The sequence below is a fragment of the Ceratotherium simum genome, chromosome 1 (genome assembly GCF_057802395.1).
Source record: "Ceratotherium simum simum isolate JZ-2026a chromosome 1, ASM5780239v1, whole genome shotgun sequence".
NCBI classification, from domain to species: domain Eukaryota; kingdom Metazoa; phylum Chordata; class Mammalia; order Perissodactyla; family Rhinocerotidae; genus Ceratotherium; species Ceratotherium simum.
In genome coordinates, this window is record NC_141900.1 from 109,543,190 (window position 1) to 109,570,596 (window position 27,407).

General features: G+C 50.3%; 1 protein-coding gene across 2 annotated transcripts in view; it reads right to left on the reverse strand.

The window, feature by feature from the left end:
• Positions 1 to 27,407, reverse strand: part of PTPRN2 (protein tyrosine phosphatase receptor type N2) — a 915,358-nt gene that overhangs the window by 81,476 nt on the left and 806,475 nt on the right. For both annotated transcript variants that reach the window (XM_087433803.1, XM_087433800.1), the window contains one exon: positions 8,788 to 8,982. In XM_087433803.1, the coding sequence (XP_087289929.1) occupies positions 8,788 to 8,982 (195 nt within the window). The remainder of the gene's footprint in view (positions 1 to 8,787; positions 8,983 to 27,407) is intronic.

The window sequence follows — 27,407 nt, forward strand, 5'->3', positions numbered from 1 at the left end:
CATGGGCCCCTCCTTTCCCTCCTGGAGATACACCTTCTCCCAGGGCAACGTGACGGGTGGGAGGCCAGGATCTGACAGGGAAAGGTGAGCCGCGCCCAGGAAGAGGAGATAGGAATGGCTCACAGTCTCTCCTCCAGGCTTGGAGGTCCTGACACAGCTCGTGGTGTGGGTGGGGAAGTGCAGGCTGCAGGGTAGAGGCGGCAGAGCCGGGGAGTCAGCCAGCCTCTCGGCAGGGGTGCCCCATGCTCAGCCACCAGAGTGCTTGAGGGAGACAGAAACGACCCCCTATTGTGGGCTACGGAAAGGAGACCGGGACCTCTCACTTACTTCAAGCTACCAGAAAACACTGGTGAGTTCAAGCACCAGTCCTTGTCATGGGCTAATTGTGTCCCCCCAAATATGTAGAAGCCCCAACTCCCAGCACCTTGGAAGGTGACTGGATTTGGAGACAGGGTCTTTGAAGAGGTGATGAAGGTAAAACGAGACTGTTAGGGTGGGCCCTAATCCAACAGGACTGGTGTCCTTATAAGAAGAGGAGGTGAGGACACAGACACGCTCAGCAGACGACCATGTGAGGACACAGGGAGAAGATGGCCATCTACACGCCCATGAGAGAGGCCTCAAGAGGAATCAGCCCTGCTGACACCTTGATCTGGGACTTCCAGCCTCCAGGACTGAGAGACAATGGATGTCTGTTGCTTGGCTGCCCAGCCTGTGGGACTTCGTGATGGCGGCCCCATGTGACTTTAGGTCCAAAGACCCCACAACAGCCAGGCACTCAAGCCACCCAGGGGCCGCTCATCTTACTGACATCACAGGGCAAGTGATTTTTAGAAAGTGAAACAACACTTTTTTCCCCATCTCAGAATACTCATACACAATTCTTACACATAGGAAACGCATTTGTCAGGCATTTAGCCCACCTGCCTTCCAATTTGGTAAGTCGAATCATTACTCTGGTGTGAATTTTCAGAGGGTTTTTTGGTCTTCCTGAAACTTTACCCAAATCAGTGGCTATCACTGCCTCTCTCACGGACGCCCACGGCTGATGCTCACGTGTGGACCAGCGACTGGGCACAGAGAAGAGAGACAAGAGACAATTAATTTCATTACGTCGTCAAGTTGGGCAAACTCTTGTTGGCATCCATGGTTGGTGCCGTGTAAATGTGCAGGACTTTTTCTCTACAGGCTTCAGAGGCTGGTGGCCCTGCAGCCCATGAGGGACACTTCTGAAACCATTCCCGGAAGGAACAAAAAATGGCTCCCAAATGTATGAAAAGATGCTCAATCTCACGAATAGCAAGAGAAATGTAAATTAAAACTACTTTGAAACAGCATTTTCTACTTACCAGCGGCAAAGATCAAGGTTAGCCGACACCCAGGTCGGAGGGTCTGGAAAACAGGAACCATTTTCTACATAGTTGGTGGGAGTGTCACTTAGTCAAACACTTTGGCAGGAAACTGGGCAATACCTCTCAACATAAATGACAAGCATACTTGATGACCGAGGGTCTTACGTCTAGAAATTGAACCTATGCTGTGTTGTTTGGAGTGGCAAATTTTGAAGATTGCCTAAATCACCCTCAATAGTATACAATAAATAAATTATCATATATTGAATAACAGAATAACATACCACTGTTAGGAAGATGTGCAGAGTCACATATATTCATCTCCTAGACACAGTGTCATGTACAGAACACTTTATCACAAAAACCCGACAATAATGTCAGCTCTGGGGGAGGGGCTGGGGTCCCAGAAGTCATAACGTGAGAGAGAAGACCTGCTTTCCACTGCTCACCTTCCCGCCACGGGTACCAGGTTGTTATTACAACGTTTTCATTAAACACACCCAAAACACACCCTTGCACCCGGGTGGCTGGGACTTATCAACAGGAAAATGCTAAGAAAACCATAAACTTGCTTTTAAAAATATGCAGGGTTTACTCTCCCTTTGGAGACGGCTGGACTCTCCTTTGAGAGGTGAAGACAGAGAGGGTGGAGTCTGCATCCACAGACTCCAAGGAGGTAGAGCAAGGGTTCTCGCTGATCACCAATTAAACACCTACTCTGTGCCAGGCATGCCTATGCACACACACTATCTTGTTGAATTAATCAGGTCTCCTGGTTCCTATCCTGGGGTCCTCCTGGAACTCAAGAAGCCTGTGAGCAGTGAGAACTGGTGTGCTGACTGATTTCTGGCCCCCGAGAGCATCTCAGTGACAGGTGCGATCAGGTGGCAGAGCTGTGACGGGATGAGATATTACATAGACACAGGAGCAGTCTGGAACGAGACCCGGGAGGCTCTAGGAAAGCCGCCCAAGCCGAGTGAGGACGTAAGGAGCACACTCCAGGTTAGGGCCTGACCCCAAGGCCACGGCCGCTGTTGGGAGGTTACATCAACTCTACCTGAACTGGACTCGACTGACAATCCATGTTGCTCTTAAATGCACCCCCAGGCCAAGAGCACCAGCCTCAGGAAATCTCTATGGGGTCATGAGAGCTGGTGATTCCCACACCTGCTTGCTCCTCTCACCCTAACTCATCTCATCGCCCACACTCCTGCTCTGGAGAGTTAATGTAGCCCAGGACCTCTGACCCGAGACCCCAGCATGTGTGGCATGTGAAGGCTTCACACGGCTGCCAACTGGAGAAAGACCCCCAACAAGTGATTTACATCCACCCCCACCGTGCTGGAAGCGCTGGGGCCGAGGGCATCTCCTTCAATGCCTTTGAGCCGTTTCACTCCCAGGAAGCTCCCTGTCTAAATATCAGGCAGTGATCAAACAGTGAGAACCAGCTTACACAAAACTATGCTCCTCCAAGTATGAGCCACAGAGAATAGCACTGTCAGGCCAGGAGCCACGACTCAAGAGTTTCCTATCTGTCAGTGCATATCCCACAGCAGTGGGAAGGCCCACTGGCTCACGTGAACTTATTAGGCCTCACAAGCGGCCCAAGTCAGTGAGTGGGAGCAGGACCGGAAGGAAGCCTGGCCCGGGCGTCAGCCTCTTGGTGGTCCAGTCGACTTCATCATGAGGACAGCGACCAGCTGTCCCAGAGCACAGGGCCAGGGAAGCGCATGGTGAGGAACTGCAGAACAAGCCCTTTCAGAAATATAAGGTGCTGATTCTACAGACGTAGACACCGAGGCCCGGCCTCACCCAAGGCCACCTCAGACAGACCTGACAGGCCTCTGCGCCACCACGCCTACTCACGGCCTCCGGGAAGAGACGTTCCACACGTCTCCAAGGATCCTTTCTGGTTGAGCAGCTAACTTCTACTACTGATAAGTATAACTACGTATGAGTGAGGGGGCCTGGTGGGAGATAGAGTGATCAAAGAGAGAGATCACTCAACGTGCGAACATCGACACACGCAGGCTCCTCCACGAGACTGTCGCGAAGAGGAGGCAGATGTTCGTGGTGAGGCCATGAGCCGACGGGGATCTGAGGTGGTCCCTGGTGCACCGGCCGCTAGGCCGTCTGCAACGTGGACACGCCACACTTCCCCCTGGGGCCTCTAGCGGCCGCCTGGCACAAAACTCCTCCTGCTTCAGGGAAGTCCACTTCCTCTGTCCTGCCGTGATGGCTCCAGCCACTTTTTGCAATGTCCTAACTTTTCATTTTTCATGTCTTTACCTCACTGCTCTCAGTTTTCTTGTCTTCGTCTGTGAAATGGGGCTAACTACAGCTCCTACTTGACAGTGGCTGTTACACAAACACTCATCTTGCTGTTGGCATCGTATCTTCCAAGAATAACAGCCCACACTCGAACCTTCAACAGGGATGAAGGCGCAGTTTTAAAAAGGACTCTTCAGTACCGTTTTCCTGAATCAAGTTCTACATTCCTCACGTCTACTGGAGAAAGCATCAAACCAACTTTCTCTTCATATTTCCACTCCCCAAAGACTGTTCTTCTCTAGCTTTCCAGCCTGCAAACAAGGAGTCAGAGACGTGTCCTTGAAGCCCCTCTGTCTGCACACACGTGTGCGAGTGTTTCCTCTTTTTTTTTTTTTTTAAAGCAAAGACATACTTCAACAGATTTTTTTTTCCCCAAAGCCCCAGTAGATAGTTGTATGTCATAGTTGCACAGTCTTCTAGTTGCTGTACGTGGGACGCGACCTCAGCATGGCCGGAGAAGCGGTGCATCGGTGCACGCCCGGGTTCCGAACCCAGGCCGCCAGTAGCGGAGTGCGAGCACTTAACCACCAAGCCATGGGGCCAGCCCAAGTGTTTCCTCTTAATGCTGCGTCACGCCAGCTCCCATGCTCAGCAATTTAGGACAGAAACCTGCTCTCAACGTTGCACACAAGGCCATCATGCTGAAACGTCAGCCTTCTGAAACAAATGTGCTATACACACAGATCTTTCTAAAAAATAAATTCAAAGGTGATTCTTCACCTCGTGAAAGGATGAGATGGAATTTCTTAAGAAGCCGTGTTTATCATAGTTCTGGAGCCACTCTAATGAGGTTCCTTGTTCTTCTGAGTTCAAACTCGCCCTGATCAGACATGGCCATGTGCCTGGTAAATGGTGTTTCCCTTCCCACCCCGCCCCCAGCTGTTCCATGCCTTCTGTGGACATGTGGAGTTTCCACCCCACACCAGGCCCAGCCTCGCCTGCCACCTTTCTCACACCCAGCATGGCCTCAACTCGTCGGGGGCGGGGTCCACAGTCCCACCCTTCTGGACACCCCCTTCATGGGCTTGCACTTCTCAACCCTGCAAATCCCCAAAAACACCCTTCCCTCTGTGCCAGGGCCACCTGTTTTCCAGGGGGACGTGACATTTTCCCTGTGGATAAGGCCTTTTTTCCCTTAATCTCATCAAAAGAAAGTTGGTTCCGTTTCTTTGCCACGATCTTTTCCAGCTTAATAATTACAATCGCAGGTAAATGACATGTGGGGTTTTACAACGAGCAGCAATGAGCATTTACAATGCTCGTCTTGTCTGATCCCCATAGGAACCCCAATAGGAGCCGTGATTATGAAGCCTGTTTTGCAGATGAGAAAACAGAGGTTAAGGATTTGTCCAGGGACACGGAACCAGGAAATAGCTAAGCGTCCCAGCTTTGCTCCCAAGTTTATGGGACCCCAGAGTCTGTGCTGTCAACAGCACGCCCCGTTTGCACACCACAGTGGAAAGAGTGAACGTGACCAGGAGAGAGAGAAGGGTGCTTGGGGTCTGAGGGTACCTCCAAGGGCCTCAGCCCTGCCTTCCCAAGACCAGCCGCCCTGACGGTGCTCAGTGATGGGTCAGGAGTCCACGTTGTAAGTCCCTACACTGCTCATTCCTTCAAGAATGCTTTCTGTCCTTTGCTAAAGAAAGTGCTCCAATTTTGCACACTGGTGACAGGCCTTGGTGACAAGTATGTTTTCCAGATAACCTGGCCAACTTCCTTCCACTTTGTGGGGTCCTCCTCACTTCCACGCTGTTGTCCAAATGTAAATAGCTTTGCTGTTGATTCCATCATAACTTTAAGTTAAAAGGTCACCTCTGCATGACGCTCATGGGTGCAACTGAATATCAGGAACAGTTGGTTCCTGGGATGTGCCCAGACCTCGAATAATTTATCTGATGGTCTCTGAGTTCTAAGCATGTAGTTCAGGAAGATCATGTTCGCTGTCTGATAAACACAGAAGTTTCCTTACGGAGGGTCGGGCTGACTGATCACTGTAGAATTGCCTTCCTTGTAGCCTTAATGAGTTAGAAGGTCAGGTATTCCAGCATGTTCTTGAGGTCCTGACACACGCAGGTTTTCTACCACCTGTGCTGAGGAGGGAGAGAGCCGTTTACGAGCCAATGACAAGAGTGCCAGTTACTTCTGAACACAACTCTGGTCTACTCAAAATGTGATCCAGGGCCTTAGCCATGAGAATGGGCAGCAGTCTCCAAGCCTAAAAGATGAGTCATTTTACCTGCTTTTAGTGGGTGAGAAGTTTTGTAAAAATGCTAATGGGGTTCACATATGCCATGTGCCTCCTAGTCTCTCAGTTCCCGAACAAGGGAAAATGCTTGAGATGAAGACAACCACGGGGTTTGAGAGCACCCAAACTCATCTGCAAAGTGAGGTCAAAGGGCAGAACATCAGGACACGAGAGAGGAGAAGACACTCAGGTCCACGAACAACGCAGGTCCACGTGGCTGCTGCGCTGTGCACAGCTCTCTCTCACACTCACCAGCTCCTGCTCTCCACTGCCGCTTCCTTGGAGTCAGGGAATATATTTGGTGACATCCAATGTAAACAAGCCCTGGTTCTTGAGAAAGATCCTTGAATTAACAGTCTGGAGCAGGGAGTCAAGGGAGACGGTTGAAGTCATACTCCACGTCTCAATGGGTTTCTAGATCTGGCATGACGGGTGGGTAGGGTGGTGGATGTGCACTTAGAGATACGCTCATGTCAGAGCCTCCTGGCGTTAGATGACCTCTTACAGGGGACACCTCCTATCAGGCTGAGTCAGCTCCTGTGGCTTAGGCATTTCAATTAACCACGGTTCTCCCTTTCGCATTAGCCATTATACATGTGAATGGCAAAATACAATTTCCTGTGAAAAATACAATATCTTCACGTCCCATTTGGACTTGAGATATCATCAAATTGTAACTCAAGTGTCTTGAAATACGATAATACCGGAATACAATGACAGCTCTCTAAATGAATCTCCCCTTAGCTGTTGTCAGATAAACATATTTGGCTGATGTGTTTGGCCCTAAGACTGAATCTCATTAGAAATCTCAACTTTTGGTCGAGCTTCCTTTTCTAAAAGGGACAAATGTGGAAATATTCTCTGAAAAGTCAGATCTAAAGTAATATAACTGCTATGCATCAAGAGAAGAGGTTCTTTCAAAGTTCGTGACTGTGGCCGCACAGCAGCAACTCAATACACGTTCGCTAAATGAGCAACAAGCTGTCTGCTCCTGAGTGTGGAAGACTCGAGGAGTCTCTATCTGGTCCCACGCACACTGACAGGAAGAGTATTACTGGCAGGCAGCCTGAGCCATGAGCGTCCTCCATCCTGGGGTGGCCTGAAGGTTTGAGGGAGATGGAAGGCAGAGACGGCGGAGAGGAAAGATGTGTCATCTCCGCTCAGTAGATTAGTGAGGTTGAACTTCTTGACTTTGCTTCATTTTAAGTTATTCCCGAGGCCAGCTGCTGGGTTCATAGGTCTCCCCACGTCTGGGCCAAATGGGTCTACCCTTGTGTGCTTCCCGCCCCACAGACTCGGACGTCCCAGGAGTGAGAGCCGCCCTGGGGTGTGCCTCAGCTCCACCAAGGTCGTTAGGGGCATCCCCGGGCTTGGTCTATAGGCTCTGCAATGAGGCTTTTGAGTGAAAACATGGTTTCCTGGCTGCTACAGGCTGAATGTTTGAGTCCCTCAAAACTCATATGGTGAATCCTGACCCCTGTGACCCCCTGTGATGGTATCAGGAGGTGGGGTTTGGGAGCGATGAGGTCATGAGGGCGGAGCCTCACGATGGGATTAGTGCCCTTATCAAAGAGACCGAGAGAGCGTCCTCGCCCCCTCCGCCCTGCGAGGACACAGAGAGAACCAGAAGAGGGCTCCCCGCCAGACTCCAGATCTCCCAGCACCTTGATGTCGGACTTCCAGGCTCCAGACCGTGAGAAATAGATGTCTGTTGTTTATAAGCCACCCCGTCTGTGTTTTTTCTGTTATAGCAGCCTGCACCGACTAAGACACTGGCTTCTGTGGTCTAAATCCACCAGTCTGTGCTGTGATTAAATAAACAAGTAAGAAAGGTTTCCACAACAATAAATGTTCAGCAAAAATAACAACAACTAGCAGGACCCATCCCATACTGAGATTTGGGAAATTAACTGTCCTATGAAAACTGCTTCCCTGATGCACCCGTGCAGCAGCTGCATCTACAGCAACGACACTGGGCTCTACCCTCGCTCAGAAGATCCGTCCCCAGGATGAGGACGCACGTCTGGCACGCTTCTAGTCTCAGCTCTGCAACCACTAAACAGCAGGTCCCTCGGCCTGGAGATCCAGGAGTGCACGTTCTGCTGTCTTCAGGACACGGCCGGTAAGAGGGGCTGAGTTATGATCCTCTCTCGAGAAAACTCGGATACTAATTGTGCACCACGTGGCAGTGCATAGGCACTTGTGCGTGGCCCTCCAAGGACAAGGCTCAGCTTGAGGAAAGACAAGGCAGGACAGGGGGCAGGTTCACCCCGAGAGACTTCTGCACCAGGGCCTCCAGCAATGCTTCTGATGAAGGAGCTGAGCTCTAAGCCCCCACCTCTTCCTGGCATCACTTTTCATTATAAACAGCATGTGTGTGACATTAATCCACCCAAACGATGCTCGGTGAGCCGGGAACAACTGCCGTCTATCAGAGGCTGAAAAAGCAGTGCACACAGTAGGTGTTGATCCACGGGCATGCCACCGCGGAAAACAACATGACCAGGGCAAAATCTCACACGATCAGGAGTGCGTGGGGCGGGGCATTCAGAGCAGAAGAATGGAGAAGACCCCGGTCACGCACATTCCCGTGCTCATGTAAACGAGAGGAGCAGTGCACGGGAGCCCTGACATGTGGGGTTTTTTCCTCCTGCTTGTCAGCTGCCTAACAGGTCAGATTTGGTCACCAAGTGCACCGTCATGGACGGTTGTGAAAGGTGCTGAGGTTGGGTGGTGCAGGAGCCAAGGGGGCGTGTGCGTGTGCTGGTGAGGGGGACACTGTAAACCCCTCGCTTTTGCTCTCCTTGTGGACAGCCGGTCTGAACCCGGTTTCCCTGTGGAGGGGATGGGGGGCCTTACCAGGACCATGTGGCCAGTGGAGATGTCCATGTTGGACTGCACGGGCTCCTCGGACCAGGACGAGGTGCTGCTCCTTGCAGAAGGGCTGGGCATCGGCCCATCGCTGAACTGAGACGAGACACTGCTGACGCGGGACGTGTGCGGGGCCTCGGGGCGGTCAGATGTGCGCACAGCCATGCGCTGCCGGCACAGCTCCTGGAAGACAGCAAGGGCCGAGTCAGTGCCGGCCCGGGCGCCCGCGGGGCCTCACCGACCTTCTCACCCGCCTGCCCGTCCTGAGAGCCCAGGCGCACTGGGGAGAACTCACCCTGTGACCACACAGACGCGCACACAGACACACGCACACACAGATACACACGCACACAGATGCACACACACACATAGACGCACACAGATACACATGCACACACATAGACACACAGATGCACACACACAGATACACAAGCACACAGATGCACACACAGATACACACGTACACAGATACACACACAGACACACAGACACGCACACACAGATACACACACACAGATACACACATACACACGCACACAGATACACCACACACAGATACACACAGATACACACACAGACACACGCACACAGATACACACACGCACACACAGGTACACAGATAAACACGCACACAGACACACACAGACACACGCACACATGCACACGCACACACTGACACACATGCACACAGATACACGCACACACACATACGCACACAGATAGACACACAGATATACACAGAGACACACGCGCACACACACACCACACGTACACACAGATACACACGCACACACCACAGATTCAGAAAAAGGGGCTGCTGGACCCAACTCTGCGCTCACACGGGAATATCCTTAGGATAAGGCGTCATGCAGACAAGTGAGGCATCCTTCCTCCTCCTCAGAACACAGGTCCTGGCGGGAGGGAAGGGGGACTTTACACTGTGCACCGAAATAGACCAATTGGCACCACGATCAGGGTGTGCAGGGTTACAAGCTCCTTTTGGTTCTTTCCTTTTTTCTCAAAACAACACCCAAACTGATAAAAGCCGCCACAGGAGAGAATAAACAGAACCACATGGGAAAGGGAAAGTGTGGTTAACGGAGAAGGTTTGCTCTCGGAGTACACTACCGAAGACAAAGTCTCTAGATATAAGGAAAATCGCAGTATGACAGCCTCACGCACTTCAGTGAGCTCAGGGCAGCGTCTTGGCCCCTTACCCAGGCAATGTTTAAACACACCACAGCCAGGGAGGGCGCACCGGCCTCGGCCCTGCACAGCCCAGCTCATACTTGCAGATTCGAGGGACATTAGCTACCAATTGTCACCTGAGAGATCCAGCCGGATGCAGCCCACCGCTGTGACAAAATTGCATTTGGGAAGTATTCTAACAGTCATGAAATGATGAACTCCATCCTTTTTCCCAGTGAAAATATCACTGTAACCCAAGCAATCAAAATAAAACAATATCAAGAAAAAGTTTATAAGAGAATCGGGGCCCAAGAGAGGAGTTAAAAGCACATTCACGGGAAAAGGAAGTGTTGGAGAGCTGCCCGGTTCCCTGTGCCCCTGGCTTTCATTTCAGGTCCAGGGGAGGCCACACCCCACTTGTCCCAACCATCAAAGGCCTCTCGGCTCCCCGGCAACACCGAAGACCACAGCGTTGGCACGTTTCCTGCCACTTTCCTCGGCATTCAAGATCACCAGAAAGCTAGCTGACACCACATAGAAAGTCCCTCCTCTCAGCTCAGCTCTCCCGGGAGACACCGCTGAGCTCCTGAGCCTTCTCCAGGGTCCCAGGACAAGCACCATCAACGGGCGCCTGGAGGAGGGAGCCGTCCGGGGCCGGTGTCCTACATGACCCCTCAGCCCTGTCAGAGCACGGGGTCATGGGCACCCCAACAGACAAGGAGTGAAAAAGGTGAACTTAGATCACAGGGCCGACAGCGAGGGAAGGAGGTCTCTAGCAGAAGGAAAACAGAGTCGAGTAACCCCAATAGCATCTCCAGCCTCTCCCCCACAACCCCATCCAACCCTCCCCCTATCCCGCCATCTGCAGCGCTCAGTGGCTTACAGGTGGTTTTCAAACAATGAGTTTGTTTAAAAATCCACCCAAGTTTTCTCAGAATCTTAAAAACAAAAAGAAACCCAGATCCAATGGGTAATTTTAATGAGGTAGATGATACTAGTAACCAAGAACACATCTCATTTGTTTCCCACATATGCTCATGGACTGTGACTTGATTTTGGAAAAACCGCACCAAAAAATGTTTCTGCAGTAACTTCTACGGCTTAATCTAGTTCATCCAGAAGCATAAAGACTAAGTTCAAAAACCGAAGCATAAAAACACTCCAGCTTAGGCTAAGGGAGCTGAGAAGACGTCTCCAAGAATGAGTTCCTCAGGGGAAGAAGATTGAGATGTTTGATTTACTCGCTAAAAAATAAAACATCAAACCAGCTGGGTGTCCATCGTGTGAATGTGCCAGGGAGGGAAGATGGACAACAGAACTGAGTTTCTGTCCCCCCTCGATCCCCGGGGAGGGTAGAGTGCACGGGGCTGGGCCTGCCTGACCACACGCTTCCCGCGTGGACTGGGCAAATCATCGCAGGTGGCCAAGCCTGGGAGTTTCACTTTAAGATCTGCAGTAGCAGTGTGGCTACTGTGAAGACGAGAGGAGTTTGTGTGAGCAAACGCTCGGCACGGCGCCTGCCTCAGAGGAAGTCCTCAGTCATTACTCAGCAGAACAGTGAGGGATCAGTGCAACAAAAATTAAAACAATTCTCTAGACCAGAACAAACTCTTGAGGGCTTGATGCGTTCAAAGACATTTCCAAAGGAGTCGCAGAATTTTAGAGCTGGAAGAGCCAACAGACCATCCGCTCAAGCTCCTTGGTCTGACGGATGATTCACGACTGAGCCAGACCCTGTGAGGGCAACACAGGGCTGGGTGGGGGGATGGCACCTGGGACTCACGCCCAGTTTTCTCCCCATTGCCGTTAGTGCTGACTCTCCTTGTTGGTCTTTATTTAAAAAAAATACAAAATATTTTTAAAAAGGAGGAAAGGTGAGATAAAGATCCAAGAAGAACTGATCCGAACCTACACCCAACAGCAATGGATGTGGAACCCGGGCGCCTTGAATCGAGAAAGGAGCCCCCAAGATGAGGGAGCCGTGCGAGCATGGCCGGGGGGTGGGAGCCACGTGGTGGGGGCTTTCCAGCTGCTCTGAGGAGGACACACCACAGGAGGAGGTGCGTGCCGGCTGAGAAGCCTGCTTCTGGCCCGGTGGAGTTCAGGCTCTTGACCCGCAGGCTTTCACGTACAGACAAGGAGGTGTCACCTGCTAAGAGAGGACGCTTAATTCTGAACTGACGCCCCTCACATTCCTCCATAACAGACGCCCAAGCAGCAATGACCCAGGATTTCTCCACAGGGGTGTTAGGTCGAGCTGGGTTCCTCGCACGCCACTGTGCGTGCGAGGCCTGTGAGGTCCCTACATCTGCGGGGACGTCCTGCTCCCGACCAAGCTGAGGGCACAGACCACCTCACCTCAGCACAGTGGCCGGCCACACGCAGCCGTGCTCCCCTTAAGGTGCAAGCTAAGACGGTGTTCCAGGCTTTTCCGAGGGCCGTTAGGGGATCAGACCCTAGGAGCGTCTCTGCACCACCCCTCAAGACACGCACAACCAGGTCATCGATGCCGTATCACGATACGTATCCTCTCAGAAACCAGGACCCAGAAAACATTCGTTTCCCAGAGGAACGGAGATGAGAAATATAATGTGTATTAACTTAGGTTCTGTCTTGGCTTCCAGGAAACTCATCCATCCGCTCACAGCACCTGGAGTCACAATGCCTAATTCTCAGTCCTGGCTTCAGCCCTCGCTGGCTGTGTGACCTTGGGCAAATCCCCGACCTCTCTGTGCCTCATCTTGAAGTGGTGACACTAGTACCAACGTCACAGTTCCTGTGAGGACTGAATAAGATCACATGCTTAGAACAGCCTTCAGAACTGTGCCTGACACACACCAGGAGACTGTTAGCTACTATTACTAATTCACTCAACATCTGGTTGTCGGCACACACCAGGTGTCAAACGCCATGCTCCATGCCAGGACCACTGGTCGAGTGGACGGGCGGCCCTGACTCCTCAGTGCTCATGGTCCAGCCCGGAGATGAGTGGGAACCAGGAGCCATGACGCTGACCTCTGTTAGCGGTTCCATGGGACAGACTACAGGTCACAGCGGAGCCAGCAGGCTGGAACCTCCCGGGACAGGAGGTCCCGGCGGCCTTGGGCAGGACGTGACCTGGGGATCTGAAGGCTGGGTCGCCAGTGGGGTGAAAGAAAGAGCAGGTCCTGGGGGAGTTACAAGCACTTCCAGGCAGGGGGGCTACGGTGGAGAGGAGGGTGAGGACTCTGTCCAGGCGATCTCTGACTGCACTGCTGTGAAGATTTGCGTTTTCAGTCTTCACTCCGCTTCCTTAGCGTGCTTTTATGATGCTAAGCTTACTTTTCGGAAGTGAGATGTTGAAGCTCGATCGTCTGGCTGGCTGGAAATGCCACCACCAGTGATGCGGCTTCTTGTGCATGTGGGGTTTGAAGGGAAACTGGCCACTCGCAGCCCGCCTGTCCTGACTGGCTTTGAACACATCCAGAGAGAATCTGTTCACTCGTAGTTTGCATCTCGTTGCAACCCAGCTGTTGCTAAGGCAGCGTAGCTCATAACTGAGCCTTCACAGGACCAACCGGAGAGCCAGCTGCTTCAGGCTGCGTCTTGGGACTGCATCTGCTGCGCACCCTGCTGGGCTGGAGTCTGAGCTCCGCCCTGGGCCGGAAGCAGCAGCCCACAGTCCATTTTCCCTCCACCACTGCTGTGACCTTGGACAAACGGCATCCCTTCTCCTGCCTCACCTTCCTGATCTGAGACACAAGACGCACAGGACGACAGCCCCACTTTAGAGGCTGCTGCACAAGCATTAAACAAACAGGAATTGTGGAGACACGACGGTGAAATGGCTTCAGAATCACGGGGCCGGGAGAGCTGTGCTGTACATGCTCCCTGGACTGCGAGGCGGCAAGCTGCAGCCTCTGTGCTCCCTTGAGGACTGATGTGACAAGGACAGCTCAGAGAGAGAGCTATTTGTGACAAAAACAGAGATCACTCAAAGCTGTTCAGTCTGATGAACACGCCACCAGGAGTGGACACACGCCAGTCCCACTGCCTGGGGAGGGGACTCGGAATTGAAAGGGAGCGTCTTCCAATCATGGTACCAAGTGCAGTCCTTCCACATTGCCGTATGGCCGCCATGGCGGGACCCCGAGCCGTGAGCTCCCTCACCTGCGGCAACTGCCTCCCACTCTCCTCCCTCTGGCCTGGCCCCTTCCCTGCACAGGCTCAGGAGTCTCCAGGTGTCCCCAGAAAGGCAGGCGAGAAGCAGAGAGAGGCTGCCTGATGCTGCTGCTTTGCTCGTTGAAGAAATCTCTGAGGGACATCACCATACGGCCCTTTCAATTAGCCCTTTAGGTTGAAAATAGTTTGTAAATTAATAATAGAAATTCTACATTCTGCCCAGTCTCTGTACCATTACCTTAAAATGAAAAATTTCTAAGGAAAGATGAAGTCTTTTTAAAACAGAGAAAAAAATGTAGACTACCACCCGACTCAGTGGGTGGACTGGCCAGGGTCAAGGAGACTAAGTCACCGGTTCTGAGTCCCTCAGGTTGAGGGCTGCGGAAACACTTCAGCCCTGCATTCTGCAGAGCCAACCTCTGAACAAATCTCTCGGGGAGCTCTTGCTCCCATGCGTCCCCTCCCCAGACTAGAAAACACTGCGCGGAGCCACGGTCTTCATTTTAAAAGTATCGTCTGTACCTAAAAAGGCAGTTGCAGCCCACACAGTGGCAAATGGAGGCAAGGTCCCATCAACCCCTCGGGCAACGGTTGGCAGATGGGCTGGGCATGAACATTTATTGAAGATGGAATCTGGAGTTTCCAGCGTTAGCTCCCATTACACAGGAACGGCTGTCAGACCAAAGCACTTCCTGCGTTCACTGCCCTACATTCATCAAGTCAGGTGCAGGCCACGGAGGACAGGACAGGAGGCTCAGACCAGCAACAACAGACACGCCACCACCAAGATAAATACTCTGTAAGTAACATTCTGTTACATGAGTTTAGAATACGGAGCCATGGCCATCCACGGGGAGTATTTTATTTGAGCAAAGATCAATGACAAAGCTAAACAGACTACACAAGCACACTCCAAAAGAAACCTGGAGACTAGCCCAGCCATGTTTTGAAATTGGCCTAATTTATAACCCCGGCAGCAAGCAAAGAGGGTGGACTCAACACTCGGGACGAGACTCCTGGTGATGGCCAGGGACACCCTGAAATGGAGACTGTAGGGTACACAGGCCATCAGAGGTCGTCACCAACGAAGGTGCAAACTCAGTGAAACCAGAATATCCTCCAACTGTACGAACGCAGCGCCCCCTCAGCGGGCCCGGAGGGCTTCCTATGCACGGCCTGTCGTGAGCACAGAAGGGAGTTCTGGCAAACACGTTTCACTTCGCTGGACAAGGAGGTGCAGCACCTTCCAGCAGCTTCACTAAAAAGAAAAAATCTTGTAAGATGTTTAAGATTCAGACTAACTCTCCTTTAATTTTATAAATGACTTGGGGGGCTGGCCCCGTGGCTTAGCGGTTTAAGTGCGCGTACTCCGCTACCAGCGGCCCGGGTTCGGATCCCAGGCACGCACCGATGCACCGCTTCTCTGGCCATGCTGAGGCTGCATCACACGTACAGCAACTAGAAGGATGTGCAACTATGACATACAACTATCTACTGGGGCTTTGGGGAGAAAAAGGGGAAAAAAAAAAAAAAGGATGAGGATTGGCAATAGATGTTAGCTCAGGGCCGGTCTTCCTCAGCAAAAAGAGGAGGATTAGCATGGATGTTAGCTTAGGGCTGATCTTCCTCACAAAAAAAAAAAAAAAAAGTAGGGAAAAAAAACGACTGTCTATGATCTGGGACAGCATTACTTTAATAAAAATGATCTGAGCATTTAACTTGATGACCTTGAGTTTATAAAGACAATCACAATCTCTGTGTAGTAATTCATATGACTCAACACCAAGAGGCAATTCCTTATGAAGCAAGAAGAAAAGGAGATGGAACCAAATGAATCTTTTGGTCACAGACCCACAAGTGGGATCAACCAGCAAGCCACATAAGGCCCTTCAAATGCTCTTTCCTGGGGACGTCCTCTGTCCACTGTGCAGACCAGAAGGCGTCGAGCACAGAACATCTAGACAAATTTTGGGCTGGGTCCTTTGCATACCTGGTATGTGCCTCTCCCACAGTGGGATAGCTTGCTGCGGGGCCAGCCCACGCCCTAGTTCATGAACCACTCCACCAGGAGTTTGATGAAATCTGTTTTCTTTTCTCATCCAACTGCTTACTCTTTAGCCAGAAAGAAAAAGTCAATGTATGTGTGACCTAAAAAAATTTTTTTTCCAGATAGCAAAAGGGGAGTTCATGGTCTCCCATGAACTCAAATTACTTATTTTTGGACCATGCTGCTTTGCATTTTCAGGATGTCCATCTCTGGAGATGGTCTTCAAGCCTTCCTGGAGAGGTCTACTCATCCCAGTATTTCTGCTCTGTACCCTTTTAGCTGTCTGGACCCTCTCTAGTGCTGGGAGAGTCATTGAGGAAAACAGATGAAATTCATTCCAACTTCCTGATGAGAAGGATGCACACACAATAAGATGACATGATTTTGCAGGCGATCTCCACAACAGTAGCCATCAATGGTTAATGTGCCTCTACTCTTGGGAAGCAAGTATTCTGGAGCCATCAGTGTCTTAGTAAAAAAATCCCATGGCAGAAAATGAAATCCATCCACAGTAGAGAAAACAGGCCTAGACAGACCCAAGTCTGCACCATTGTGTCTACATGGTCGAGGCAAGACCATGTAGGCCCAGACTCTGGGCCCAGACTGCCCTCGTCTGAATCACTGTTCTGCCACTTACCAGCTGAGTGACTCTGGACAAGCTGCCTAAACCTCTGTGTCTCAGTTTCATTATCTGTGAAGTGGGAATGATGATGGGCCTCCTGCATGGAGCTGCTGGGAGGATTCTGAGAGTGAGCGTGTCTACAGGACCTTACACAGCGCTGGGCACACAGTCAACATCCAATCACCGTCAGCAGGATCCTGACGCAGAGACGGTGACACAGCCAGCTGGAGACACTGGTCAGGTCCCGCTCCCAGGACACCACACCCAAAAGGGCCAGATCTATGGGGCTGTCCCCCTGCCAGATGACAGCACCAAGGACATGTCGGACCCAGTTTGATGACCGATCACTGTCTTTAGCAAGAAGAATCTCCCCCCATCACCCTTCTGGAGAAACCAGAGTAATGGGGTTTCTAAGAAGAAAAGAACAGCATTTTCACAGTCCCCCTAAATTTAAATGCTCAATCACAAAGTAATCCAACATGTGAAGCCTGTGCCACACAATTTTAAAATATCCAAATGGCAGACTGTTTGTCAAGGGAGGTGAAACACGACTGCCTGCACCCAGGCCTGCACCAACTCTCCACCAAGAGAATATGAAAGATCCATCTCTGCGCCTCTCGAGGCTGCCGACAACACATCCAGAGCCAAGTGGCACAGCGACGTGAGCCGCCCAGCAGCCCCACCTGGAGGCACCAACACTGGGGTGTCTGCCCCATCCCCAACCCCAGACCCGCAGGGCAGGTCCCCTCAGCACTGAGTCAGCACAGGGGTTGCTTACGCCCAGAGAGCCTCACGTCTTCACAGCGAGTCCTCTGGATACAAGGATGCAGACGAAGAGAACAGAAGCTCACACGCCTTGCTGTGATTCCACAGGCATCATTTTCTGTAAAACCACCTGCTTCTCTGCTCCATACTAAGCCAAGGCCCTGGGATACTTCTGCAGAGCCTCAAAGTATTTTATCCTTCTTTATAACACAATGTGCAAAATAAGTTCAATAAGATTCTGGGGGCAGAAATCCATCCATACACCTAACAATGCAAATGTCTCATTTCTCAAATCTTCATCTGATGGGGGAAAATTGCAGAGTGGGAATCGCTCTGAGAGAAAAGACCTGTCATTCCCAAATTCTGCCAAAAGAAAGACCAAGACTACAAAGGCTGAAGAAAAACCTCTTTGCACCTTTCAGGGAACAATCGGAGCAAAGCAACATCCTGCCTGAGTGTGTACACAAAGGGCGGGGGTGTGAGGGTTCTGTGGAGAGCGTAATTAGTGGTAACAGGGCAAAACGGGGGAGGAGCGCACAAAGTCAGGGGCAAAGGGAGACAGCATCATTAGGGTAGCCGGGGAGGGATATAGGCCAATTACTTTCCAGACGGGATAAAACACCAGGAGAACAGGAGAAAAGGACCGACCCTTGGGGAGGGACCCCATCCCCAGCTGGGAGGGTGCCGGGAATCTTACAAACAGCAGGAACGACAGCCCACGGGGCCCTGGCCCTCAACGCAGAGGGGCTGAAGGGAAAAGTCTGTGCGTCGGCTCAACCCGGTGGCTCCAGAGCACGTGATCACAGGGAGCCTTGTCACAGAGTCTCGAACTTAAAAAGTAGATATCAGCACAGGAAAAAAAGCCGGAAAAGGTATACGGCAGACACTGAGAGGCTAACACAGGCTCCCCGCGCGGCGGCGGAGTAGGCGGTTTGTATTTGGTTCATTTGTATTTTCTAAGTTGAGCAAGTATTACTTTTGTGATAAGAAAAACCAATACAAGCTATGTTTAAAATATGTAAAATTCTACACTCAATGTGATTAAAATTAAGTGAAATGCTTCGAAAGTATGTACGAGGAAAAGCATGGGAGAAAATACCCCAGCTTGTCCAAGTGGCCAGTAACGTCTCCTAAGAAAGTACACAAAGGAGGGAAACGTCTCGTGTAATCACTCGCCTCCTTCACAGCACAGCTGTATTCAAGCAGGCTGTTATTTCATCGTAAACTAAATACGACCGCAAAGGAACAGCCTCACATTCCAGGCCAGGGAGGCTGGCTGTGAGCACAGAAACGGTAGCTCACGATTTGGTTTATGAGAGCTATTTTACATAAATGTCTCACCATAAATAGCTTCTCTGATTAGTGTCACCAAGGGAAATAACAGCCCGTGCCCGTGCTCTGCGCACGCGGCCAGGGCTCCCCCGTGCTGGGGCCTGTGGGCCTCCTCCCGAGAGACTGGGGGACGCAGGGCCGCCATCATTTCTGGGTGAGAAACAGAGGAATCCTCCTTCCTCCTGCCGTGGAGTCAGAGCCACAGCGACACATGGAGACCCCGTCCCTAACCCAGGCCAGGGAACCCCTTGTTCCCCAGATGGCACACTGGGTTCACAGCCTGCCTCACTTGAAATGACTTGTCCGGGGACACTTCTTCACCACCTCCAACGGACTCTTCCGGGATGCCCAGACAAGGTTTAAATGCCGACTAAGACAACACGCAGGCACACACACGTACACACGCACACACACCACAAGGGAGAAACGCCTCCCCAGAGTGGATGCTGAGCTGGGTCTGAGAACTTCTGCAGGGTGGTCGCGAGTCCCGACCTCTAAGCAGAGAGCTGGCGTCACCCTCCACCCCACCCCTGACAGCCTAACTGCTACTTGGCTGCAAACCGGGGCTGCTCCGGGCGCCTGTGCAGCCGCGTCACTTTAAGCTGCAGCCGCGTCACTTTAGCGCCGGGTTCCACAGCGTTAGCAAACTCACCACAACAGCTCCATGATCAACAGCGTTTACCAAGCAATATCGAGTAAATTTTTCCCATTTTGCAAGATGTTTCCTCAAAATAAAACTTAAAGATATAACACATTTTAACTAACAGAAGTGAAAATAATTTCAACACTTCTCAAGTCAGTAGCAAAGTCACAAAGCAAAGAATTGCTGCTCTCCTTCCTCTCCTCCACCCTCCATGCCCACGGCAACACCCCCTCCTCTCTACTCCCTCCCCGAACACCCTGGCACACGCCTCGGAATAAGAGCCCATCTCGTATTGTTCCCTAGTTAACTTCACGTTAACTACATCTGCCTCCCAAACTGGAGAACAGAGGCCATTTTCATCTGTCTTCTCTCTCCCTCCGTGTCCAGCACAGATTGAGCGGAGGCTGCTTGCTCACTGCTGTACCATCAGTGTCCAGCAGCCCCCGGGCCCGAGTGCCCCAGGCTGGGAGCGCCGAGATCATGCAGGAGATACTGCCTGGGGAGCCGGAATCAAGTCCTGTTGCCAAGAGGCTTGGCCTCTGATGAGGAGAAGGCCGTATTCCTCATCGAGAAGCCCTTGGTAGGCAGCTCCAAAGTGTTACCACTAAACACAGGTTTAAAGTGCAGAAGATATCTGCAGTCTTACAAAATTTGCAGTTGGCATGTTGCCTAAAGGTGAGGCTCCAAAGGCAAGTTATTTAGTACGTGCAACTTCATCCAAATGTATCTGATGCGCCCAAAATCTAATAGGCTGCACCCCCTTAAAGACCACCTCTCCTCTAAGACCAAAGACACACTCATTTTCTTCATTTGCTCTGCTCCTGATAAACATCAGATTGAAATCAGCAATGAGTTGTGAAAATAAAAACACAGGAAGGAAACACATAATTTCAATAAGCATCCTCTGTCTGCTATAACCTGTATTTAATATGGGTGTCTGTAATAATCTTTAATGCTTTAAATGAGAGTTGGAATTTGAGATGTATGAGAGAGTGTGTCTGGTCTGCAACGCCCGCACGACTGCCAGCTCTACAGGAGGTCTCAGGCACAGCTCCCAGTTCCCCAGCCAAGACACCATTTTTGAGACAAAGAAAGCAATAAACACGAACCCCAAACTTCCTGGGCTCCTGCGGCTGATGACTCACCGCAGAATTCTCAAGGGTTCCAAAAAGTCAGCGATGCCTTCAAAGTTCACGGATTCATCTCGACCTCTGTAAGCAAAGCCTGTCTTGAGCAGCCCCACAGGCACGTCTTTGCTTTTCAGTCTCTTATTCAGACAATTTAAAATAGCCAACTCAGTCGGAAATAAATCCTCTGCCTCTTCAGAGCTGCCTGGGCCTGACACGGACTAAGAGAAGGAGCAGCTGTTTTCTACAAGGGACTTTTGTCACTTTCCTAATTTTCTTCTTGCTCAAAAGATAGTGAATTATCATCATTTGTCATCATCGTCGTCACTTTCGTCAACATCTACAATACTCAACATTTATCTAATGCTTCCCGTGTGCCGGGCACTATTCTGGATGCTGGAAATTATGAGTGATGGTTTCTGAGAGTTCTATGTGGCTTCCCCCATACCAGCTCTTCTCACATCAATATCTTAGTTCAATGTATCGATGACTATTTATCGAGCACCTAAAGGTCCCCTGCTAGGCGCTGTACGTTGACAGTACAGATCTGGCATTCCAGGAAAACAAGGCACTCCTCACATTCACGGGAGGACATGGTGGGGAAGGAACAAGATTGTTCTAAAACCAGGTCTGTCTCAGTCTGCACTGATGAGAAAGTAATTCCAGATACAAAGACTAGGGCTGGCCCAGTGGCTTAGCGGTTAAGTGCGCGCGCTCCGCTGCTGGCGGCCCGGGTTCGGATCCTGGGCGCGCACTGACGCACCGCTTCTCTGGCCATGCTGAGGCCGAGTCCCACATACAGCAACTAGAAGGATGTGCAACTATGACATACAACTATCTACTGAGGCTTTGGGGGAAAAAAAATAAATAAAATTATAAAAAAAAAAAAAAAAGACTAATAATGAGGAAGTAACTCCAGATCTGAAGGGTAATAATGAGGAAGTAACTCCAGATATGAAGACTAATAATGAAGAGTAACTCTATATGTGAAGACTAATAATGAGGAAGTAACTCTGGATTTGAAGGGTAATGGGGAAGTAACCCCAGATCTGAGGGGTAATAATGGGGAAGTAACTCCGGAGTTGAAGGGTAATAATGGGGAAGTAACTGTGGATTTGAAGGATAATAATCAGGAAGGAACTCTGGAGTTGAAGGGCAATAATGAGGAAGTAACTCTGGAGTTGAAGGGTAAAAATGAGGAAGTAACTCTGGAGTTGAAGGGTAATAATGAGGAAGTAACTCTGGAGTTGAAGGGTAACGATGAGGAAGTAACTCTGGAGTTGAAGGGTAAAAATGAGGAAGTAACTCTGGAGTTGAAGGGTAATGATGAGGAAGTAACTCTGGATTTGAAGGGTAATGATGAGGAAGTAACTCTGGATTTGAAGGGTAATGATGAGGAAGTAACTCTGGATTTGAAGGGTAAAAATGAGGAAGTAACTCTGGAGTTGAAGGGTAATAATGAGGAAGTAACTCTGGATTTGAAGGGTAAAAATGAGGAAGTAACTCCAGATACAAAGACTAATAATGAAGAAGTAACTCTGTATGTGAAGACTAATAATGAGGAAGTAACTCTGGATTTGAAAGGTAATGGGGAAGTAACTCCAGATCTGAAGAGTAATAATGGGGAAGTAACTCTGAATTTGAAGAGTAATAATCAGGAATTAACTCTGGAGTTGAAGGATAAATAATGAGGAAGTAACTACAGAGTTGAAGGTTAATAATGAGGAAGTAACTCTGGATTTGAAGGGTAATAATGAGGAAGTAACTGGATTTGAAGGGTAATAATGGGGAAGTGACTCCAGACTCGAAGGGTAATGTCAGGTAAATTGGAGGGCTCACAGGAAAAGGGCCCTGGCGTTTGGACAGCACAGGTCATCCTGAGCTGGGTGGAAGGCTGGGTGAGGGTGTGGGTTCTGAGCAGGCTGACAGATGGGAAGGATCTGCAAGTGTAAAGCAGAGCGGGAGGGCTTTCCAAGTGAGGGGAGCAGTCTGCACAAAGGTTCTGAGACAGAAAAGCACAGGGGATACTGCAGGGGCTAGAGGAGCCCAGCCAGGAACACAAAAGGTACTCACGTCTCTCCGTTCTGCAGCACCCTCATTAAGCCAAAAGGCAGAGCCGAGGGGCGGGGCGGAGGAGCTACCACAGCAGCTGCTTCTGCATCTTCAGAAACCACATATCATTCTGGGACCCAATTATTCCATCGAAAGCTGAATGTGAACGGCGATCTAGTTGCACGATGCCTGGAGAGCATTCCGAGGGCTTCCTAACAGAACTCTGAAGACCTGGGTCTGGTAGCTTTGCCACCGACGAGCTGGGCGACATGGGCAAGTCACCTTTAGTCTCAGTGTTAGCTCAGTTTTGTCAGCTGTGAAATGAAGGGCTCTGACCTCTACGGCCTGTAAGACTTTCTAAAAGTCTGTCATCCACCACCAAGAAGAGAACAGGTGCCGAACTTCGACAGGAAATCTGTTTCCAATGGCCCTCGAGTAGAACCAGCGAGGGGCTTGTCCTGCACTTCAGGAGGGATGGTTGTGGAAAGTGAACTTCGGGGCTGGCAAGAGGTCCTGGGGTGAGGATCCGAGAGCAACCGGCCCTTGAGACACTGCCGACAGGGACAAGAGGCATTTGTGGCTTACAGGGCACCAGCTCTGCCTTGATGCCTCTCTTGGAGTCGATTTGAAATCTGTAGACTCAAGATGTGCCTAGAAAGTCCATCTCTAGGAGCAAGGGGGCTTCTGGAACAGGAAAGGCTGAGGATCATCCATGGGACGCAGAGTCCAGAAGCAACCAAGATTCTGAGATTTTTTCCTAGTTTTCCCCTTACATTTCAATTTCAAATTTGGGGGTCACTTAACTCAGAATTTTTATTCTCCTTGAACGTGATAGACGATAAGAAAGCCAGGGGAGTGTAGATAACCCTGAAACCTATAAACGAGGTGTAATTCCCCTTCCAACTGATGACTCTGTTTGACAAACAAATCTGTATTTTGTCTCTGCCCACACAAGAACATCTTGGTTTCTGGTTAAAGTGTTATGTTTTGCAGGTTATGAAAAGTGTAATTCTAGGAATATTCCTGTATCGGTTATTCTTCTGCATTATTGTCTTTACAAAAAAATGAAAATGATAAAATGCTTACCTATAGAACAAATCCATTTTTTTTACTTTAATTAGAGGATTTAAGTCTAGGTACATATTGATACTAATATCCTGTACATGTTAATAATCCCAGCATTTATCACATAAACTCTTTTACTTGATTTGCGATTAAATGTTATAAAGTCAAGTTTAAAGTCTGAGTTTAAACCTGTACTTTGTGTCCATATTCCTCAAACACCATACAGAATTATGCATTTTAAAACATTTGGCCTTACTTGCTAATGTAATCATTTGTGAATCTTCCTTTTCCTGTTCTCCAAATAATCATACACACAGACTCACACACACACACACCCAGAGGCCAAATTTTGCTGGTTGCATTATTTTTCACATTCAAAAATCTTGAGAGAATACTTTTTCATAACTGTCACCTTCCTAACCAGACATCATTTGTATGAATATCTTGTACTTGCTAATAGAGAAATAATCTACCAAGACTTCATTCTTAATTATCAGCAATTCTCCCAAAGCAGAAAACCCCATGGAGACTTAAATATTTTGAGCAACAAAATTTAAGAATGGTTGATTAGATGGAGAAGAGAAACCCTATTATGTAGCTTTTCTAATGTAACAGAAAAAGTCGTTACTGTTACATTTCTGAAGAAATGACTATAACACTGCACCGATTACCTCTGGCACAGACTGACGTAAAACAAGGAAGAAAAGCTCTACCCTGGTCTCTGAAATTCTCTCTGTTTCATTTGTGCATTCAAGACCCTCTCAGATCTGGGCTCAGCCTTTTCCAAACTTCTTTCTGTCTTCCTCAATGTAAGCCTCAGCTCTGGGAAAACTTCTCTGTCCAGTGCTCCAGATGCACGCTTCAGACTTCTGGCTTCACCGGCTCTATCTTCTCCCTGATGCTCCTGCCTCCGTTTCTCTCCCTCTGAGCTGTCTTGCTCACCTCCTCTAGGAAGCCCTCCCTGACCACCCTAGGCTCCCTGTGGACCATCATAGTGCTGCCTGTCTGGAGCACACGCTTGACACCAGTGTAAACTGGTCCTGTGTGTAAACCCTGATGCAAAATAAAGTTCCTATTGTTTCAGAAAATGTGATGCCATCATTAGAAGAAGTAAGCTTCCTGGAAAAAGACTTTCTGGACCAATTCTAAGTTCAGCCATCCAGCCTGTCTGAGGTTCTCTGGGGTGATCACTCCTCAAGGGTGACCCACACATCAACACAAATGAGGACGCAGATGAAGTCCTTAGCAATTACAGCCCTGTGGACCCACACGTGTGCGGGTCCTCAGGCAGAAATCGGCACCCAATGCAGCTGCCAGCCAGTGGGGAGGAAGAGAGGGAAGTCACCAGGCTGAGAGCCACAGAGAACTCCAAATCAAAGGGACCTTGGGCCTTGGAGAAAAGTGATTTCAATGGCAAGTCTCGTCCCTGGGCAGGAGAGTTGGTGGAACCAGCAGGACCGCTCTGCATCTGGGGGCCCTCTCTCACACTCGGAACTCTCGTGCTGGGGTCTGCCGGCCGGGTTGGTCTTCTTCTCTCATGTCCTTAAACATCCCTCGGAGGACATCCGGGAACTACTGTCATCTGCCTTCTTCTCCTGGGTTGGACTGTGCATTTGCTCTTTCCCAAGCTTTCTCTGCTCGTAAACACACACCTCCTGTATGCGTCTCACGGTTCACACTATCATTCCTCATTCTACACCTGAGGTAATTTCCTGCCTTCTTTTATGCAGCGAGTGTGTTGTGTTAAGAGCTGGGCAGGGCTACTTTTGACAGCTAATGCATTTCACTGCAGATAACGCCACTCAGCACGGAGCAGGCTCTCCAGCGCCCAGCAAGGGCTTGTGTGTTAGAGTGGACGGCCTGGGTGTCCTCGGGACCAGCACCAGCCCCCCGTCGCAGGAACCCAGTGCATGTCTGTGGGATTCTGCTTACAGCTGCCATGCACGAGGCTGTCCCAGAGAGTGACTTCAGGCCTTGACAGGCATTTTACCCCAACACGTGGAGAACTTGGATCTGGCCGAAGGCCTTCACGGAGCCACCCTGCATACAGCGATGCTTTCCCTCCCTGCGGGCACTGGGAGGGCAAACGCTGAAACAGCTGAGAGATGAGCCCCTCAGACGCGGAGGCACGCTTTCTGGGTCTGTCAGACTTCATGGTGGAGTCTCCCTCTCGTATCCGCCCTCAATCTCCCACTACCTACCCTCTAGAGTTTCTTCCCCACCATCCTACCATCTTTGTTGAAACCCCTGTTTAATCCAGTTTTTTGCACTTCGCTTCACTCTTTCCAGCTTCCCCCTCCAACACCCACTTCATTTCAGGAGAGCTCAGCATCCTCTCTAAGGCGCTGAGAGGCAGTGGGGCTCCCAGTACATGTGACCGTGCACACACTGCCTCTCTCCCGCCCAGCCTTTCCCACGTGGAGCCCCGTGGCACAACAGGGGTGACACACCTCCTGGGGCAGGGGTGAGTAGGTCGAGGGCAGGCTCCTTCCTGCTGATGATGACCGGGCCCTACATTTGCACCCTCCAGCCCACCTAACTCTAGGGACATCTCCGATTGATAACTATTGATCTCTGGTCCTGGAGAGATGGGGGAAGCAGCACCACATGGAAGTCACCAGAACACTCTCTTCACACTTGTGCCTCCTCTAAATGCCTTCTTCAAAATGTCAGTTTTGAAGTTTTTACAGAAGAGTTTTACAGAAGAGTCTAGATTTCTGGTTTTCCTGAGAAGTACATGCTTTCTTTGCAGATTGTATGTGCCAAATTTGGTTTAGAAACATGCCCACCTCTCTGAATCAGGGCCTAAAGGAGACAGAGCAGCCCATGGGAAGAAGTAATAAATACACACTTGGGAAAGAGAGGTACAGATAGAGAACCAAGTGATGCAGACGAATTCGGTACCCACTAGCAAGTATGTCTGAGCACCCACAGTCACCAAAGGACTATCCTGAGACAGAATTTAGAGCTGAGACGAGTGTATACTTCCATGACCTTGTCTGACCTTCAACAGCCCAGTGAAGAGCATAAAGCACTTTCCTTCTTGTTTTGTGGGTGAGGAAAGTGGGGCTCAGAGAGGCGGCGGGCCCAAGCTCTGGGCTGGATGCCAGAGGCATGGAGAGAACCATGGTCTCTTTCTCCCGTGAGTATAAATATTGGGAGAGAAGGAAATTTAAAAAGGAAAAGTGTAGCAGGAGGGAAAGAAGACCAAGAACAGAAGAGAGCAGTCAGGACACAGCTCTTCTCTTCTGGAGTCATTCTGAGCAGCACAGAGAAGCTGGCCCGTCCTCAGAGCGCCAGGGAGGACGGACTTGGTCTTCAGCAGCAGAAACTCTCCGGGAGGAGTGAGCGGCTTGCACCTACAGCGGGATTCTTCAACTGTCCCTGCAGTCACGCCCCATCCTCCTGCCTCCAGGGTGAACACCAAGGATGTCCACGCTCGTCCCAGCTCCTCCACTGCTCTACTGGCCTGTCCTTGTTGAGTATGTCCCCACAGCGGTGTGAACACCCAGTGTCTGTGCTCGTTCACTTGCCTGGAATGGCACCCCCTGCACCTGTGGGGCCCTCCTTCACGAGTCTCCCATGGCATTCTCCACCCAGCAGCTG